Here is a 21334-nt window from a genome sequence, read left to right on the forward strand (position 1 = left end):
GTGCAGAAAGTAATTATTCTTTCACTAAGAATAATTGATTAACCATTAGGAATATGCCGTTGCAGTTGTCGGATGTGGAAGTCGGAGCAATATTTGAGGTGGGTTTTGCACAAATTCGTTGGAAGGAGGAGGAGATCAGAAATTTTAATGGGATGGGGGAAGAGAATGGGATGTATCAACGTAGAGAGAGAAAGAAAATAGTGTAACTAATTAGCGTATTTAGTGGCTTAGGGCTAGGAGGTAACCAAAATTAAATAATTTGCTATAAACCTTAAAAGATATCTATAGAATATAATTTTTTTAAATGGTATTTATTTAAAATAAATAAGGTCTTAACCTTTGCTATAGGAGGTAAAAATTCCATTATTAATTGACATTGCTTAAAACTAGTAAGATGTGGGCTTGTCTTGACGTTGAATGAGGCAGCCCACTATTGGGTTGATGGAGTCAAATGAGCTCATGTCTTGGACATGAGCCCATTTGCTTTTGGACTTTAAATCTGCAGATATGGCCTTTTAAAGCTATGTTACAGATTTGGCCCTATCTTGCTATTTGCAATCCGTAGCCAACTATTTACAAAAATAAGTTTACAGATTGTCTTTCTAATCTACAACTTAACTACCTTACTAAATAAGTATTTTTTAAGAGATAAAAAAAGATTATTGGGACTCTAAAATATAATAATAATAATAATAATAATAATAATAATAATAATAATAATAATAATAATAATAATAATAATAATAATAATAATAATAATAACTTAGCTTGGTGACAACAAAGGGACAAACATGGCTACAAGGGTTCAAATTTTAATATATATGCTCCTTTCAGACAACCAAATGCCCAGTGGAATTATATCTAATGCTTTAGCAAAAATAAAAATAAAAATAATTAAAGATGGTTAACACAATTTAATTAACTAACATATCGTTATAACATTATCAAACATTCAAGAGCATATAAAAATGAATTACAATAGAAGGATAAAGCTACTAATATTTTCCAGCTTCATTATCTTTCATTCCAACTCGATTTTATGAGTTTACATGGTCCGAAAATTACCTGGACAGCAGAAAGAAGAACAAATACAGCAGAGTCAGCTCTTTCCAAAATCAACAGCAAAACGATTAAACGGCAACAACAACAGCAAAAGACAGCGACAACCGGTAGATTCAAACCCAAGAAAATAAACTAGAAATACCCCAGCAAAACAGTTGAAACAAACAATTATGTAACTCCAGAAAAAAATTTCAAGACTACTCTATTTTCCTTAAGCAAGTTTTTCACTTAAGAATCAACTCACAAAAGCTCACAATTTTCAGCTGCTAAGGGATATTATAGCTACTGATTTTTTCCTCTTTTTTGTGTATGTAGAGATCTCTAAGTTTGATGGAGTGTCCTCCTTCTTCTTTTTTATATCTGATAAAACAACCAGCTATTTAAAGATTAAAAGTCAATCTTTTTGACAGATTTTTTCACAAAATCTACTCTTAAATTCAAAAGCAAGACTTTTTTGGTTCAATCTTGTCCAATAGAGAATATTACAAACAAAATCTGCTCTTCACTATTCAAAGATAGACTTTTATTCAAAAATTATCCAAAAGTCTATATTTTCTTACCAAACAAATGACTTTTGAGTTTTGTACTCACAAAGTCTTGAAGCAGTTAAAAAAAAACAATTACCCTATACTCTCAAGTAATTCTTCACTACCTCACTTTCATCAATACAAAATAATTTTACCACTTCAACAAGTGCAAAAACACGAAATTTAATATTTCGAACATCAAAAACTAATGCTAAAATAATTATTAAGAGACAAAATAAAATCTGAAAATTAAAAATAAAATAAAAAATCAGCCATGAAAAAGAATAGGATTTTTACCATTTTACAAATCAAAAGGCCGAAAAAATGGTGGTATGCCAAAAGAGGGTGTTCGGGGAGGTTGCAGAAATTTGGCCGGATTATGGTCGCCAGATTTTTGGGGTAGAATTGGAATCAATAGGTAGGTCTTGAGGAGTTCTATCCATTGATGTAGGTGTTATGGGGTGGTAGTGGTTAGAGCTTCAAGAATTTGGACAAAAAAAATGACGGGTAAAATTTTCTAGATCTAAGATTCAAAGAGTTTGAGGGGTTTTTGAAGGATTTGGTTTGGAGATATGAAAAGAGGAGGTTGTGGAGATTACATGGTGTGAATTTTAAGGTGTTTGGAGGTGGTCTGCCGTCGGTGGGTGATTTCCGGCGGCGGCTAAAGGCGGCAAAGAGAGAGTGAAAAGAGAGAGAAGAGAGGGGAAGGAGAAAAGAATTATGGGTGAAAATGGGGATAATTTTCAGATTTTTTAGGATTTAAATACCTAGGCCAAGAATGAATGAGAGTAATTGGATTAAGATGGAATGGATGGGTAAGATTTGATCATGTTTCATTTATTGAAATGGAGTAGTTTTATTATGAAACTACGTCGTTTTGATCCGGGTCTTGACAAACCAACAATTGGACTGGGTCGGCCGAATTGGGCTAAAAAATTGGGCCTGATTTGTGCATAACTCAACTGAAAATGGCACTAATCTAAACCTTAAAACCCCCTTAATAATCCAATGCTAGAATCTATAAACACACACAATAAACCTATAAAAAATATAATGTAGGAGAAATAGAAAGAGCAAAAATTAAATGTTTACAGTCTTTACAATAAAAATGAGACTTCATTCTCTGATTGGATAAATAGACTACGACGGGCATAACTAGACCGACGTCTATCCAAGTCTATTATGGATTTGCTTATTCCACCAGGGGTGTCAATATTGTTAAACTCACGGGATATAACAATTATATGTTCGACAAAAATGTTAAACAACTTTTAAACCTGTTATAGGGACGACTGGCGAGTGATGTTTCTACTCTTATCGCAAATATCTTATGTTTCCATGAATTAAAGTAGAGGTAAATATAACATGTGTTTGAATTTGGTGCACCATAGAACCAGAAAGCGGAATAGATTTTATTCTCAGTGAAATCTTAAAATCTTTTCAAGAGATAATTAAGAAATTAAAGACAATTATATAAGGGCTTTTCACTATCTACCACTAAAAATAGTTCTCAAGTTGATAGTAGATAAGAGTAGAATTAATCCTATCAATTTAAAAGGCAGTTCTTTTGATTGGTCCCTAGATTAATGCGTTTGAAAGATCAAACATCCTTATCACTTTGCAGATTTTATTTCACGTTGCTTCATCTTAAGTTGTACTATAGTAATATTCTTCATGTCGTGTCGTACTTTTTAGTATTCTTTTAAAGTTTCCCTTGTAAATTATACTAGCGACACAAATTGTTGCTGCTAACATTAAGTCCATCAATTCAATGGAACAGTTCAAAGTATCAAATCCTGATAATGCTAAATCTAAAGAGAAGATAAAAATGAGGATAATGAAATGGACAGGAAGATTGGGAGTGTCCTAACACTAGCAAAATATTTGGTATACAAAGATTTAGAAGTGGAAACAAATCCGTTAGGTTTATCAATAAGGAGAACACAGTGGGGTAGCCACATATAATGAAGGGGGTCAGTAGAACACCTTTTAGCAAAAAATTGTATATAAAAAAATTATATTGCGTACATAATGAATTAAACTATTTATTAGACGCATGTTTTTAATCTAAAACCAAATAATACACCACCTGCGTAGTTAATTAAAAGTCCATTTTCAAACCTCATTTCAGATTAGGGATGGCAAAATAGTTAAAAGAAAATAGTTAACCACCCATATTATCCACACAAAAATGGGTTGGATAATGAACTTTTTAAAAACGGGTCAAATATGAATAAGAACCACATTATCCATTGAGAAAATGGATAACAAATGGGTAACCAATGTGTAACAATCCGACCGGTTGTTTCAAGCTCTAGCGCGTCGTTCTGCAGTTTGAGGCCATGAGCAGCTTCACTTCAGGTATTATGACTTGTGCGCACGGTTATAATTGAATTCCGGGAAGTTCGGAGTTGATTTGGAAAGAGAATTCTCATTTCAAAAGCTTTAAGTTGAAAGAATTGACTAAGGTTGGATTTTTGAGTAAACGACCTCAGAATCGGGATTCAAAGGTTTCAGCAGGTTTGTGTAATGATTTCGGACTTGGGCTTATGTCCGAAATGGTTTTTGGAAAACCCAGGAACGTTTCGGCGCCTGTTGTGGAAGTTAGCATTTTGGAAGAATTTCATAAGTTTGGGTTGAAGTGCATTTCAGTGTTATCGATGTCTGTTCAGGATTCCGAGTCTGGGAGTAACTCCGTATGGTGATACTGGTATTGGGAGCACGATCGGAAATGAATTCGGAGGTCCGTAGATCATTTTGAAGTCATTTGGCTAAAGATAGAAATTTGAAGGTTAATGAGAAGTTTGGCCGAGAGTTTGACTTTTTGATATCGAGGTCGGATTCCAATCCGAAAGTTGGAACAGGTCTGTAATGTCGAATATGACTTGTGTGCAAAATTTGAGGTAAATCGGACGTGATCTGATAGGTTTCGGCATCGAATGTAGAAGTTTGAGATTCTAAAGTTCATTACATTGGATTGGAGGTAGATTCATAATTTTAGCATTGTTTGATATGATTTGAGGCCTCAAGCAAGTCCGTAATGTATTTTGGGACTGGTTGGTGTGATTGGACGGGGTCCCGGGGGCCTCGGGTGGATTCCGGATGGTTAACGGATCGTATTAGAATTTGGAAGAATAGCTGAAGCAGTTAATATCTGGTATAACCGCACCTGCGAAGATTTGGCCGCTGGTGCGGAGCCGCAGAAGTGGCCAAAGGAGCGTAGATGTGGTGGAGAAGGGAGAAAGTTGGGACCGTAGATGCGGCCTGGGCACCTGCAGAAGAAGGAGCGCAGAAGCGGAAATAGGTTGGGAGCCTCGGACCGCAGAAGCGGCAATTGGACCGCACCTGCGGGACCGCAGAAGCGGTCAAGAGACCGCAGGTGCGAAAGGACTGGAGGCAGTGAGCTCTCTTTAAAAATCGAGTTTTGGTTCATTCCACCCATTTTCACTTTGGGTTGGACGATTTTGTAGCTTTCGGAAGGGAGATTTTCTTCATCTATGTCAAGGTAAGTTGTTCCCACTCATTAGACGTTAAATACATGGTTTTGTTACGGATTTGAGCATGAAAATTTGTAGAAACTTGGGGTTTGAGGGAAAACCTAGAAAATTAATATTTTTGGATTTTGACCACGATTTTGGGTATGAAATTAAGCGAAAATCATATAGTTGAGTTCGTGAGCTCATGGGTAAACTTTATCTTCGAAAAATTTCGGACTCCAGGCACGTGGGCCCGAGGGAAATTTTGTCAACTTTTCGATCAGGGTTAAGAATTATTATAAATTGGATTGTAATGAGTAATTTAACATATATTAATGGATTTGCATAATTATTGGCTAGCATTGGAGCATTATGCATCGATTCGAGTCTTCGGAAGAGCGTGGAATGCCGGATTGGATCTTCGGAGCGAGGTGAGTCTCCTTTCTAACCTTGTAAAAGGGCATTGTCCCCATAGGCGAGTTAATTAGTTATGTGCTCCTATTTGTGGGGGCTACGTATGCACGAGGTGACGAGAATCCGTGCGTAGCTACTATTATGCTATTGTCCGGATAGTCTAGGACCTAAAAGTATGTTGTACTTGAAAATATTTGTAATCCTATTGGCGGTTTGAATTGCTTAAATTCTATCGAATTGGTAAATGAATTTCTAAAAGGATTAAATTTCATTTTTCTTAAATCGTAAAAAAAAAAGAATTTGGATTTTCCTTGGATAGTTGTTCCCTAATGAAGTCTTGATTAACTGTTTGAATATGTGATTCTATGTGTACCTGTGTCACATGTATGATTCGCGAGCAGAGTATTTGTTTATTTTATGTTGACTGCGTCAATGGATGATTCGCGAGCGGGGTAATAGATGCATCTATGGTTCGCGTCGTTCGACCCTCAGCAGTGCACATTTTACATTTATGTTGGATCGGGCGGTATGACCTCATCATGATATGCACATGCTTGTATTGTTGCTTGAGATTTATAGATGTTGACATTTGCCTTTTCTGGCCGGAGAATTGATAAAGATAATGAAAGGTAAATCTTTGGAAATCCATTATTATTTGGGAAGTTGTTTACCTGCTATCTGGCTTTATGAATTTTAATTGTTGTTTTATTAAATTCCTTGATCTCCTCACATTTTTGCTATATTATCATTGGACCACTAGTAAGTGTCGAAGTCGACGTCTCGTCTCTACTTCTTCGAGATTAGACGGGATACTCATGGGGTACACGTTGTTTTCGTACTCATACTACACTTGTTGTGCATTTTTGTTGCACAACTTCATATGTGTCTAGTGGCTTAGTAGCATAGCGGCATAGTTGATACGGAGACTTAGGTGAGCTGCATTTGTCGAGACGACCCGCAGCCAGCAGAGTCCCCTTCAGAGTATTTTATGGTGTTGTCATTACTGTCCACCTTGTATTCCGGACAGTTACTGTATTTTATTTTATTCCATAGTAAATGCTTATGCACTTGTGACACCGGGTTCTGGGATGATTATGGGATATCTTGTATTAACTGCTTAACATTCATATTTGATTTGAAACGATTATCTTTTACTGGTAAAATTGAAGGAAAATCATAGTTCTAAAAAATTATTAAAACGAGAATTTAATTTAGTATTTTGGTTGGCTTGCCTGACAGCAGTGTCCGGCGCCATCACGACACTTAGTGAATTTTGGGTCGTGTCATAATAGGTCTAACCTTTACATTTGTAAAGCCTCAAATTGGGGGTTCCTCAAGTTAGGGAGACTAGGAATTCTCTCAAAAGTGATTATATGCAAAAAGTCAAGGATAATATGGTTACCCATATTATCCGCCGATTAACCTTTTCTTTATCAGTATTAAATATGGGTCGGATTGAATAATTTATCTATTTTTTTATTATCCGTTTTCGATCCGAACCACATTCGACCCGACACACCGCCTGTTTGCCCCTCCTAATTACACATATCAAGATGAGGGCAAATCGACATGTGCCGATCTTTAGCAAACGAAGGGCACAAACTTGAAGACAAATTGCTGTTCAAAAAAAGTTGCGTTCAAGGATTTTGAGTTTCTTCTACATACTGATTTAAGTCATGTAGCTTACAAAAGATTTTAAGAAATTTTTTCAAATACTTCCAATTATACAAAATGAAAAAGTAGGTATATCGCCGAATGTTGAGAGACTTAATTGCCATGACGTGTCTGTGCTGCAACTAATGTATGGGTATTCACTATTCACTATTCAGGTGCTGTGCTGGTGGTCCATCCTTATTTTTCTTGGGCCAAACATAGACGGACCATTAAATTGGGCCCAATTTTTATTTTGGTATTTTAATCAATTTTGTTTCATTTTGGCCCTCCAACTTCATTTCTTTTATTCCATTTTAACACAAAAACTTTTATCCCAGGTAAAAATATTGCGCATACAAATACCAAGCTGCTACTTCCGCCCCCACCCCACTGCCTCCCCCCCAGCAATTTTATTTTTTGTAATTTTAAATTATTATTTTTTTTTTGTTTTTCTGCCCCCTTCCCTCAGGAATTTTTTTTATATATATATTTTCAGTAATAACTACGGGTTCAACTAAACCTATAATTTTTGACGAGTAAAAATTCATTAAAATTGCAAAAATAATAGATATAAATCTTTAACTTTAAAAATATAATGGGTTCAATGTTAAAAATATTAAAATTAAATCCATATAATTTAAATTCTGGATCCGCCTCTGCGTTGGGAGTATGAAATTTGGCTTAAAAAATGACTCTCACGCACCTACAAGGGTGAGACAAATCACACATGGAATCTAGTCAGCTTTTGTGTTAAAGTAGAACAAAAGGACCAAAATAAAACAAGACTGAATTAAAATGCCAAAATAAAAAATTAAGCCAAATTTAATGGCCTGTCTATGTGTTTGGCCTTTTTCTTTCTGGTAAAAAGACGATCCTTCCTTATCCCACACCTAAACAGTTTGATATCAATGAACTCATATGACATCAATCAACTTTACCCTTCTCTTTTTCAAGAACATTTTCCAATTTCTCTATCGATATCATATGTATCGATGTACATACAAAATTTGAAAATTTATATCAAAGAAAAGTTAATGTAGCAAGGAGAATATTCACACTCATGATCAAATTATCTCTTCTGTGAAATTGTTTTCTTTTGAGATCCTATTTCTTTATGTATTCTTAATTTATGCTCCTTATTCTCTGCTTTCTATTTCAAGCATGCTGAGGTGATTGGGAATTATTTTTCGATGCTTTTCCATTTTGACATACTAATTTAATTATCTGAATACCAATAAATTGTCTACTAAATTTGTTTGATGACTCGAATACTAATAGCCAAAAAAAATATTTATCAAAATGAAGATTAATACATTAAACCATAGAATTAAACTTGTTCATGTTCCCGTTAAAATCAATCTTGCTCCAAGTCTTGTATTCTGTGAAAAAAGCTCTGGATTTTTGCCTTCTGCCCTTCTCTCATCAGCTACTATCCAACAACAGCAATGTGGTTTAGGCCCAAAATCGATTTCTTAAAAGGGAAATTTTCATAAAGTACTATCTTTTAGTAGTTATAAGCCATCTATAAATATTATTTGCTATATTACGAATTATAGATATCTTTTATGTAGTTATAAGATGTATTTGATATATTTAAGCTATTGTATTCATGAATACAGTAGCAAAAATAGGCGTGAATCAGGGAAGTCCAGCTAATCAGTTGTTGTATTCGAGTGTATTCGACTGTATTCATGGAGTGAAACATGAGATTACAGCTGGACAAATTATTGTATTCGACTGTATTCACGGCGTGAAATAGGGGATTACACTGTTTTTAAAACGGAAAGTGAATCAATTAACATAATAGACTCCTAATATAACTCAACAAACTCAATTATAACACACAAATTTTGTATTTTCAGTTATAAAAAAGATTCTCAACCAAAAAATACCCCAAAAGCATAGCAATCTTCAGAAAAATTAAATAAAACATCAGAATACATAAATTATATTAATTAAAAAACTTATGAATACATTCATGGCATATAGCGAGACAGTGAATGCAGCGGGATACATTGAAATACAATGAGAAAAAAAGATAATGAATACAATGAAATACATGGAATACAACGAGACACATTGAATTACAATGTAAAGGGAACGGGAAAGATGGGCAGTAAGGGCGGAGAGGGACGCGGCAGTGGTACGACGGTCAAGAATGATTTTAACATTTCGGAAGATGAAGTATCAAGGGAAAATTTTGTTGCCCATATCATTCCAAGGTGATTTACCCGTCCTTGACACTGAGATGTTTGACCTGTGTCAGCTGCTTCGGGATTAGTTTATAAAAAAATCTTGATGTTTGACCTGTGTCAGCAGCTTTGGGGCTAATACATATTTTTAAAGAATTTTTTGAAAGAAGACACGATTGTCATCGTCGGCGTAGCAGAGAAATTTTAATGGGAGGGGAAGAGAATGTGATGTATCAAAGTAGAGAGAGAAAGAAAATAATGTAACTAATTGCGTATTTAGTGGCTTAGGGCTAGGAGGTAACCAAAATTAAATATTTTGCTATAAACCTTAAAATCTATCTATAGAATATAATTTTTTTAAATGGTATTTATTTAAAATAAATAAGGTGTTAATTTTTGCTATAAGAGGTAAAAATTCCTTTCTTAAATATTGGGCCTTAAGAATTGGATTGTCCAGCGTAACAAAAGAGCATGAGGTACACATCAAAATGGATATCTAGAATAGAGATTTTTACATTCTTATGTCATATAGTAAACTATATTACCCTCCACGCTTAACTTTTAATATAATTACCTTTTATATACCTAATTACCATTTATGTACATTTTAGGGGTTTAATGGTATTAATTAGTCTTTTAATTTAACTCTACCGTATATTCCCACTCCCTCCAAGTTTCTCTCTCCAAATCTCACCCCCTCACCCACGTATCAAACCACACCCCACGATTTCCTCTTCAATCACCCACTATTTCCTCTTCTAAAACTAGCGAAAATTTGTAACCCCTCCACCATTAACAACCATTAATGTAACATCCCAGACTTTAGACAGAGTCCCACATCGGCAAAACACAAGAGGGATGCTGGGTATATAAGTTAACAAGCCTTAGACCCTAGTGACACGTTTTAAACCCGTGAGGGTCTAGTCCCAAAGCGGACAATATCACTAGCGGGCTGGGCAGTTACAGATGGTATCAGAGTCACTCTTGTGTCAGTCATACTGATGTAGATTAGAGATCAATTGAGTTTAGGCAAATTCCGGTTAGGCGGGGCAAAACCTCAGTGCTGAGTCTAGGCAAATCCCATGAGGTGGGGCAAACCTCAGCGAGGACGCTGAGTCCAAAAGAGGGGGTGTATGTAACATCCCACACTTTAGACAGAGTCTCACATCGGCAAAACACAAGAGGGGTGCTGGGTATATAAGTTAACAAGCTTTAGACCCTAGTGACGCGTTTTAAACCCGTGAGGGCCTAGGCCCAGAGCGGACAATATCACTAGCGGGCTGGGCTATTACAATTAAAAAGATTTGAAGCTTTGAATTCGAAATTGGGTTTTCAAAAGACATTGTTTGTTTGGATTGAATGTTGTTGCAAAGAATTGAGAATTCTCTCTACGTCTCTCTCTATCTCTCAATCCCAAATTTCAGTAATATAAAGCAAAGGAAAAGAGAACAACAATTCTACCATTGACAGCCATTAAAAAACTTTGAAGCTTTGAATTCGAATTTGGGTTTTCAAAAATCATTATTTGTTTGAATTGGGTGTTGTTGCAAATAATTGGGAATTTGGTTTGGAGTTTATATCTCAATTTTGAGGGGTTTTGGTAAAGATTAGACTTGGTTTTGGCTGAATTTCAGATTGAAACTCGAAGAAGAAGAAGAAGAAGAAGAAGAAGAAGAAGAAGAAGAAGAAGAAGAAGACACGACATACATTATATTGCAAAAATTGTAGAAATATTGTTAAAAAAAAATTGTATTCTGTTGTTTATTTATTTTTCTTTTATTCATTTAACTATTGTATGAAAGTTGAACAACATTGTATAAAAATTATATTTAAGTTATATGATACTGTAGTTGTATATAACTGAGTAGAAATAATGTACAAAAATTGTAGATAAGTTGTATAATATATTATTAGTTGCATGAAATTTGTTTTTACTATGTATAAATCATATACAAAATATACAAAAGACATTGTATAAAGTTTGTATTTATGTTGTATGTTATTGTAGTTGTATTTAACTGGGTAGAAATAATGTATGAAAGTTGTAGATAAATTGTATAATATATAATTAGTTGTATGAAATTTATTTTTACTATGTATAAATTAGATACAAAATATACAAAAGATATATTGTATAAAATTTGTATAAAAATTATATTTAAGTGGTATTATATTGTAGCTATATATAACTGAGTAGAAATAATGTATGAAAGTTGTAGATAAGTTGTACAATATATAATTAGTTGTAATTTGTTTTTACTATGTGATTAAGTTGTATGATGTTATAGTTGTATATAACTGGGTATAAATAATGTATGAAAGTTGTAAATAAGTTTTACAAGCCTATGACATAAGCTTTGAGATTTTTTCGGTCTCTTTTAATTTAGACAATGTGATATTGAAATTATATAAGGTAGTTGAAGGGGCAATTCGTGTCATAATTGTACATAACTGGAGGAAAAGTGGTGGGACACAAATGCACGGATTGTTTTCTTTGTGTCCTCAATCCTACAAGAATCATGAATTCTTTACCAAAATAAAACTAAAATTAAAATTTGTGAATTTTAATCTTAGTGAACTAATCTAGGTTGTCCGCTTGGAGCAAACATTACATAATCCTGGTGAAAGCATAAAGAGTTTGAAGACAGACTTTTTAGAAATAAATTTAGTATCTTACCAGAATTGGTTTTCATAATAATATTCATGATCATGCACGTCGTTGTTGAGAGTTTTATGCTCCAGAATTGGTGATCTAGTGAAGAAGAGAAAAAAAAAGTAAAGGGTGTAACTAAATCCCTTAATTGAAGGCACTAATAATGGATTGGGAGCCTTTTAAGGTGGAATGTATATATTTTATAAACAAAACTTGTGTAGGTAGGGTAATTTACTAAACATGAACATTTAGGGTAATAATATTTCCAATAGTGTATAGGAATGAAAAAATCTGTTTAGAATTTTATATCCTCGCTTGCCCATGGACAAAACTTCAAATTTAATACGTGTTGCCCCTCACTTGTCTCATGGGCAATCTTTTTAACTTTTGACCGATGGAGAAAGTGTGGATTAGAAATTAAAGACCACCCCAAAAAGTGTGATATTTCTGTAATTTTTTGCTGAGTCAAAGCACGAATGGTCAAACATGTTTTGCTGGAAAAAACAATACAATTATATTTTGAAAAAAAAAATCTCTGAAAAAAACCCAGAGAACTCTTCCAAAACCAAACATAAACACTCATAAAAGAATAAAATTGAAACTAAATCAAAACAAAAACAGAACAATATTCTTATCCAAACACGTTAAGATCCAAAGGGTCTCAGAAATCTCCTCCAACCTCTGTATTTTCACTAAGTTTCTATGACTTTGAGTTTCTCTTTAAATGATGACTAGCAGTAAATAAGTAGTATTCACGATTCGGTTTGAGTCGGTTTTCCTCCTAAAAAACCAAACCAATTAAGTTTCCATTTTTCTATTACTGGAATCAAGCCAATGCAATTGAATTAATTTTTTATCGATTAAGTTGTTGTCGATTTTGTCAGCTTTTCGATTTTTTTTGTTGGGCTTTCTATAAATATGTGAAATACACCGTACGTCATGCACATGTCCTACGGACTATATTCTAGCATAACACTTCCAAGCTAATTACTCTCTATGAATAGTTATCGTTTACCAATATATTTTGATGATAATTACATAAAATAGTGATGAATAATTTAAACACTCAATTAATGACAAGTTATTTTTAACATGAAATAAATTATTAAACTTAACAAAACAAAGACTACAAATCAAATTAGAAAGTAAAGGCAAAGAACTAAATTACTATAAAGGCAAAGAACTCGATTACAAACCAATAGTGTAAAAGATTAATATGTACTGTAAGATTTTATGAATTTAATATAAAAGTGTACACATATGTGTGTAACTATAATTTTTAAATAGGTATTTGGATAATCTGATTGATTTGATTTTTTTGGTTAGTTTTTCTTAAAACCTAAACCAAACCAAATATTGTCGGTTTTTAAAATTAAAAATTAAGATCAAATCAAACCAAAAATATGTCTATTTTTTTCTTAGGTTTGAGTCGGTTTTTGGTTTGATTCGATTTTTCGTTTCCGTGAACACCCTATTAGTAAATAAGCAGCATGGGCACGAGAATAAATAGGGGACAACTTCTTTTCGCCATCAAATGATTGCAGGTATTCAGATATGTTGTATAGTTTGGTGTGCTGAACTGATGGTTAATAAGAGAAGCATGTCACATGGCTGAGCTGATTTCACCCCTCCGTTAACAGAAGCATGTCATTTCTCTTTGTGTTTCTTCATTTCTATTCACAGCGCGTAACAAGTTGGCATTAACAGCAGGTAGTTACGGACAAAAATACATTCCAACCCGCTGCAATGAGTTGATTAGTATTATGCAGACGAGAAAGAGTTACTTTAGTTATTGAGCTGGTAGATGGTCCCGTATTGGTTGAGGGTCTCGTCTTGGACAATACTCACCTCATAAGCTAGTTTTTAAGGTATAGTTACGCTTGTTCTAGATGTTAGGCCAAGCGTGTGTGGTGTTAGAGCAGTGACAGAGCCAGGATTTTTATTAAGAGAAGTCAAAATATAAAGAAACGAACTCACCAAGAAGTCAAGGGGTGTCATTATATAGTATATATACATATTTAAAAAAAATTACTGAGCTAAACAGTGTAATTTTCTGACGAAGGGGTGTTGGTTGACACCCCTTGGGTGCATGTGGCACCTCCACTGTGTTAGAGTGTCGAATCAACTCTATGCTCCAGTTTCTAAGCGTGAGCATGGGGACGGTGTCAGAGTGTCCCGCATTAGCTAAGGAATGCGCTATTTATCTCCTTATATACTCTTGGACAATCCTTAGTAAGTTATATATTCAATTGGTATGATTGCCCGTAGAGAAGTAAAATTAAAGTATTCTGTAGTAAATGGTGATGTAAATATGTGTAACTAACTAGTGACATTGTACTTATATAAAGCAGCTCACTGACTATCCCGAGTTCAAAGTAGAAACACAATGACCAAGCTCTTCTTACTCGCATTACTCTTCCAATCACTCATTGCTGTCTCTGAACATCACGGGTCAGGGCAGAGCGTTGCACCACCAATTGCAGGTGGCACAACTCCAGCTGCCCCATCCAGTGCCGCCCAAGAGTTCTTAGATGCTCACAACAAGGCAAGAGCTGAGGTGGTGTTGGCCCTCTGAAATGGAGCACGATGCTGGCTAATGCCACCAGCATTATTACGCGCTATCAGAGGGACAAACGTAACTGTAGCTTTGCAAACTTAAGCAGCATCAACTATGGCCAACTTCAACTCCTGTTTAGAGGATTGGTTGCAATACCACCACAAGTAGCTGTGGATATCTGGGTTGCAGAAAAGAAGTTTTACAATTATGCTAACAACTCCTGCATACAGGGCCACGAATGCTTCTCTTACACCCAAGTGGTCTGGAAAAACTCGCTGGAACTTGGTTGTGCTCAAGCTACTTGCTCCAACAACCACTATTCTAACCATACGTTTCTATAATCTACCCGGAAATGTAATTGGAGAGAAACCTTACTAATCTAGTCTCCACTTTTCTGATCTACAATTTTAAGCAGAATCCAAAACTATTGCTTTTTATTAACATATGCTTTCTTTGTCTTTTTTGCGCCAAACAAACATAAATACTTTAAAACTCCAGCGATAGTTGAGCAATGAATATGAATTAGATTTATGTACGAGACTGAAACTCAAAATTGCTGGTTCTTACACACAAAGTAAGCTTTGCTCTAGTAGCAGTAGCAAAAGAATGGAGGGCACTTCCACAAAGACACAAAATTATAGGAACTTTGATCATCCTCCATTCTAACACAAATTACCATTCATTTATACAGAAGGGATGAAAGAAAAAAAAAATTGAGACCCCTTTCAAAAAGAAAAGAAATAAACAACTGGATCCTCAATTAAGCTTAAACATACCATCAAAGTAGTCATTTCACCAGGTCCTTCATTATTAGATACCGGAAAGCAAAATTATGTGGAGCCCATTCAATGTTCTTGCGGCCCTTCCCCTGTGGAATCTTCTTAATGCTCTTTCTAAGAGAATCCGGTAAAGACTGCTGGACCATCTCCATCAAACCGGCAGGACATAGGCCAGAATCCTTAGCAAAGGACTCCACTACTTTTGGCAAAACTATTTTCTGATCCTTCCTCACACCGAAGGTAGCCCTGATATATTCTTCTTTTGCGACTTCCAGCTCCTGAAATACTCTCTTGGGTGTATAGACTCGAACCTGGGAACAAAACATTTGACTCCCCCGTTAGACAAACAAACGTAATCGTTAGTCATCAAATTTTGTTCTCAAATGATTACAAAATATTGTCATCTTTTTCTTCCTTTCTATCATTAAGTGCAGAAGAAAAGAATGAAACTAGTCTCCAGAGACTTCTTAGTCCAGATCCAATTTTATAGATGCCAAGGAGGCTGGCTTCCACGTCTCCACTAATTCAACTTTTTTCAAACGTGCAACTGAATTTGCATAGTAGAGATCAACTATTTTCATGACCGGTGAATAGATGTCCACAGATCTTAAATTAGTTTTAAGATGGAACTTGATGCTATTTCTAGCTTTGCGATGAACAAAAGCAGTAGTTTAATGAAATTGCTCATGGAGAAGATAACAACAAGAACATATTATAGCCCAATACCGCGGGATCTGAGTGGTTGCCAGAGCAGAGTGAAAAATGCAGTAGGGGTTCTGGATGTTCAATAGCGTATGTTTGTCTTTCATCCCCCGTCTTGAATTTTCCTTTAGAAGAAAGTAACAAGCGAAGCCACTGCATCCAGATTGAACTTTATCAGCATTTCAAGTATCAAATTCTCCAAAAGCAGTAGAATTAGCGATGTTTTAAGAACAAAAAACACTAGGCTTGAGTATTATTCTGGAAAGAGTTCAGACATTTTGACTACAAGAGGTAAATAAAGATGCTAAAGCTCTTGGGATATACTTCAAAGAGAGTATATGTATTGAGGTGTTAGCTTAGAAAACAACTGTTGCACGTGTAAGTTAACCTGAAACGGACATCTAACAAGAAAATAGCTCATGAGGTATACCTGTCCTGGTCTGGACATTCGACATCCCAGGATAGAGTTCTGTATCACATCTGCACTTACTACATGACCTCCAACATTATAGGCAGCCTGGATTAAGCAATAAGGTAAGACAACATTTCCACCAAGCAACTCTTAGCCAAATAAAAAAGTTTGTTGGCTAACCTTTAAGAGTAGATATATTCTCTTCACATTGTTTTGGGGAATACCGTAAGCTAAAAATGCCTACACAGAACAGTAAAACTCCACCATCAGCTAAAAAGTAGTTATTGACTTCATTGATTTCTAAAACTACAATCAACGAGGAACCTTACATGCATCACCAATGCATTATGTACGTTAATCCAGAATGCTAGCTTCTCTTCGTGAGTCAACTTTCGTGGATCTATTTGTTCTAAGCGAGAAATAAGTGACCTGCATTATGACACTTCAATGAGCATTATCCAGTAAGAAAAAGCTAAAGTCGTGCCATGAGGTGCCTGAATATCAAACTGTACTCACCTGAAATTCTGTAACATCGGTTCAATATCCCCCAATTTCTGAGTATCTCTATATACACACTGTACTTCAACCATAGTGCTGTAAGGTCCACTGAATTCCTTCAACCCTTCCACATGAAAAGGATTGTCCAGCCGAACATCAAAAGATGAATCATTCCTAAATCCTGGACTCCATATGTCTTTTGGAGAAAATGCACTTATGGAAGACAAAGATGAGGTTGGCGATGAAAGACCAGGATTTGTTAGTGGAGGATCAGCAAGCTTGCAATATATGGTGCACATGCACTTTATCATATCCTCAGACAGCTTATTTGGTGTCTCTGGAACGTGATCAGAGATACGGGTGCCAAGATGCTCCGCCAAACTGATTACATTTGAAGAAACATTCTGCGCATACTGCAAAGAAGGCATACGCAGACGGCTCAATTTTTTATAGTTTATCGGTTCTGTACAGAAAAAACTACTCCACATTTCTAAGACTTTTAATGCAAAAGAGAGTGCAACAAGAATTCGTCTCCATCGGGTAAATTACCTCCATCATAGATAAAGGCTGAGAATGACAAGCACGCAAAGCTTTGCCCAGTGTCTCCTCAGGTGGAGAAGCTCTGCTCGACTGAGCTGAACGCTGAGATAATGAAGAATGGCTTCTATTAACTCCAGACTCATTAATTTTGTCTTCTGCCATGCTATTAGTTTCTTTCCGTGGATTTAATTCTGCTTGACTATTAACTCGGGATGAAGAGTTTTGCCTTCTCAACATCACATCAGAATTGGAGAATTCAAGACGCCTTCTTGAGGTACTTATAGGAGATTTTAGTTTAACATCTTTTGTGGGAGGAGACAAGGATGAGATTTGTTGATCAAATGCTTTCCTGTATAGTGAGAGAAGATACTGTTCCAGATGCCCAACTTCCAACTCTAGTACTGCAATATCTCTAATCAGTTCTGTTGCTGGCTGGAATCAATTGAGAAAGTACAATCAGCATATGACAAAGACAAGGGTAACAGATCATCTAATATATAAGAAAAGTATCTAACAACAACCATGAGCCAACAACAATAGACTATTTGAGCCTTAAACTATGAAACCAGCTTCACAGAGAGTTGTAAATGTGGAAATCCCCAAATTTACACATACTCTGACAGTATATCTAAAGCTAATAATATGTGCATCTCACATATCTGAAATCCAGCTCTTCAAATTGGAAGTACCTCAAATATATAGCATATTATATAGTTCATTTTACGACTACAAGGAGCAGGAGGAGGTACCTTAGGCATTGAGGTCACTTCATTGACATCTTGAGAAGAAGTTTTATACCCTAATGCTTTCTCAAGAGCACATCGAACTGCAACTTGGTCATGTAATCTTCTCTCCAGCTGCATTATCTGCAGTGAGATATGGTTTTGACAATTACATTAACAATCTATTTAATTCAACTGTCTGAAAAGATATATCATCTATGTTAGGCTACCTCTTGCCTCAGAGAACTCTGAACTTCAGCCGTGGATGATTGTTTCTTCTCGCTCACATTACTGTCATTCGCGTGCCTCATATCCTAGTGAAATATAAAATGAATGTCAGTTGAAAAAGCTGGGTACCTCGACGAGTTGTACTTATTTCTTTCTGTTTGAAGAAGAGAGAATTAATAAATCGAATCATAGAGATATTAGAAAACAAGAATCCAGTCTCAGCATTTCCTTGGTCAAGTACACAGAAAGTGAGAAATGGATTTTAAAGCAGAGAAGGACAAGGAATACAGGAAGCTAGGTAGAAGATCATGACAGCATGATGTGGGAGTTCCATTCTGTTTTTTTTTTTTTTTTAACTTTTACCTTCCTTTTCCAACATTTTGACATTGCAAAATTTCACTCACAGTATAGCTTGAGAGCCTTTAAATATCAGAAGACAAGATGGAAGTTTCCTTACCAACTTCAATCGATTAGAGGCCTCTACAGAAGGATCCACAATGTCCTCCTTGGGTCCTCGTTTATCCGGGAAGCTGTCATTACAGAAACCACATAACAAGATTGAATAAAGCTGTAGACGACACTCAAGAAACCACATAAAGGAAAGATTTAGCCACGGGGCATATCCGGACTACACCAAAGACTTCTAAAATAAACAAACATGCTTTATGCAGAACTAAAGAAGTAGGATTTAAGAACAGAAGAAAATGGCATGGAAGTTCAGAAACTTGGATGCTAGATTTAATAGTCCATATCATACAAAAGCCCTTTCCCCTTTCCCAATCTTCCTACAAAAGCTTCCTAATTTTGCAGTAATGCTAAGCTCACAATGGTACCAAGAAAATTGCAACAAGGGTCAGTTCATCAAGTAAACACATAATTGCACAGATGTGATCTGGAGAGGTTTCTTTGTACAAAACACTAAGTATTATCTACCTTGGGGAACATACCCAATAAGCAAATTTTCCAGTTAAGCAGACCTCTAATGCAGTGAAGTAAGAAAGAGAAAATGAGAAATTATAAAACAAGAAGAAATCCAAAGGCTACCTCTTCGAACGCGTGTGTATAGAAGATGTCACTCTATTTCCAGGCAATTTACTGGTACAGGTACTAAACCCTTCAAAATCCATATCTGCAGCCCACTCAATGACAACGAAAAGCTTCCCCATTAGCCATCAAGAAACTAATTTTCTCGGCCCATGCGTAAATGGAACAGCAACAAAATGGATCACAGAACACTTACCATTGCATACTTCAATACAGCTAACTATCAAAAATCAGATTTTTGGAAGATGGAAATAGACCCACAGGCATAAAGACCCCAAATAGGCCTTAAAAATCTCAGCTTCGAATCAAAAACTCATTTTTTCTCCTTGCATTTGCAGAAAACTCAAGCCACCATACTCAAGAACTAACTGGGGCTCAAGCTCAACAGTGTGAAATCAGAATAAAGGCCAAAAAAGGCAGCCCTTTTGACCATGAGTTGAAAGTAACAGATAACAGATGCTCTCTTTTGCTCCAAAAAATCTGTTATTCCCACATTCCCAATATAGCTTTTGTGCAATGAAGGGGAAGGTGAATGGAGCTTTTTTCTACTGAAAAAGAGTAAAAGAGTGACAAGAGTCTTCCTACTAAAGCTCTAAAATGTCAAAGGTATCTAAAAGTAGGTATATTTACTTGACCATAAATTAGAGGAGTTCACAAAAGGTCAGGGATTGGAGGGAGGAATAAAAATGGTGGCTTAAAGGGCTTAATTAAAACTAAAAACAGATTACTAACAAATTCAAATGTATTAATCAATATTACAAGTATTGACAACCCATTTTTCCACATTCGTTTCACTTGTTGTTGGTAAGCTAGTGGGAGTTGTTGACCGGCCCTTTCACCCCTTTGTCCCACACCTTTGTGCCCACTCTTATGTATACCTCTTAGTCCCCAAATTTAATCCGTATATTTTTCTATTTGTTTGGCTAATTTACAAATCCATAGACCATAGGTCATAGGTTATAACGTATTTCTACACAAACTTTTTAATGGAAAATTGAGCCTTTCAAAGGTTGTTTTTGAGGTCAACAAAAAAGTTGTATACTAGTATAAAATTGTAGGACCTATGGCACACTTAATAAGGTATTTCGTGTGAATTCAACCACTCATATACTATAAAACTATGCACACATGTATATGCATGTACTTATGATATTATCATTATTATTATATGATTCATACCCAAGAACGACCAAATCCTCACATATAGGGCATAAAATCTTTACTAGCTAAAATAAATACGAAGCTTTCAGTTGCTCAATCATGGTTTATGTGACTAATTTCATGAGGAGAGAGAGACCAAAAAAAAGTTTAGTTTTCTTTTTTGGGGGGAATTATGCTTTCTTAAAGAAATTTTGTGTTTGAAATTTACTGTTACTTTTTTAAAGCTATTGTGGAAATCATAAATCTTTTTCCATTTTGAAGCAGCACTTTTCTTGAAGTACCAAATTCATTTAACTTTTGTTGCCTTTACATGAGGGGGTCCTTAAATGTGGCTAACCAAGTATAACAAAAAAGGGCCAGTAATCGAAAGGAACCATGTCTATATGTGAAATTAAGGTTTTTAACATATATAAGGTTAAAAGAAAAAAAAAAGTAGTGCCATACCTCAAAAGAGATGAAAAGTGAGGGGTTAAAGGGAACATTGGATGCTTGAAAGGAAATGAAGTTTTGTGGGGTTCCTTTTGTCTAAATTTTCTTCTTTTTTATTTTAATTAAAGGCTAATAGGAGAAGGCAAAGAAGATACCTAATTGTCCTTGAGTACCAAAGAGACTAACGTTTGTCAATAGAATCCTGAAAATAAAATATGCTCAAGGAGGGACCTTAACACTTGACCTTTTCCAAGAAGGAGACAAAAGAAAAAGAGCTATACTATT

General features: G+C 35.3%; 1 protein-coding gene across 3 annotated transcripts; it reads right to left on the bottom strand.

Moving 5' to 3' along the window:
- Nucleotides 1-15151: 15151 nt before the first annotated feature.
- On the bottom strand, nucleotides 15152-20062 carry LOC107815317 (uncharacterized). 3 transcript variants are annotated; one of them, XM_016640876.2, is made up of 12 exons: nucleotides 19656-20062; nucleotides 19460-19544; nucleotides 18873-18945; nucleotides 18418-18501; nucleotides 18215-18331; nucleotides 17475-17897; nucleotides 16944-17338; nucleotides 16757-16856; nucleotides 16608-16667; nucleotides 16446-16532; nucleotides 16040-16168; nucleotides 15152-15624 (listed from the first exon to the last, which is right to left on the bottom strand). In XM_016640876.2, exons 2-12 carry the CDS (start codon nucleotides 19540-19542, stop codon nucleotides 15322-15324), a joined length of 1854 nt encoding a protein of 617 aa, XP_016496362.1. In that variant the 5' UTR covers nucleotides 19543-19544; nucleotides 19656-20062; the 3' UTR covers nucleotides 15152-15321. The 3 variants fall into 3 exon arrangements, with proteins under 3 accessions (XP_016496362.1, XP_075106501.1, XP_075106500.1); XM_075250400.1 differs by lacking the exon at nucleotides 18873-18945 and having other exon boundaries at nucleotides 19656-19683; XM_075250399.1 differs by lacking the exons at nucleotides 19460-19544; nucleotides 19656-20062 and adding an exon at nucleotides 19349-19425.
- Between the last annotated feature and the right edge of the window lie 1272 nt (nucleotides 20063-21334).

Source organism: Nicotiana tabacum, chromosome 3, assembly GCF_000715075.1.
Source record: "Nicotiana tabacum cultivar K326 chromosome 3, ASM71507v2, whole genome shotgun sequence".
In the NCBI taxonomy this organism is placed as follows: domain Eukaryota; kingdom Viridiplantae; phylum Streptophyta; class Magnoliopsida; order Solanales; family Solanaceae; genus Nicotiana; species Nicotiana tabacum.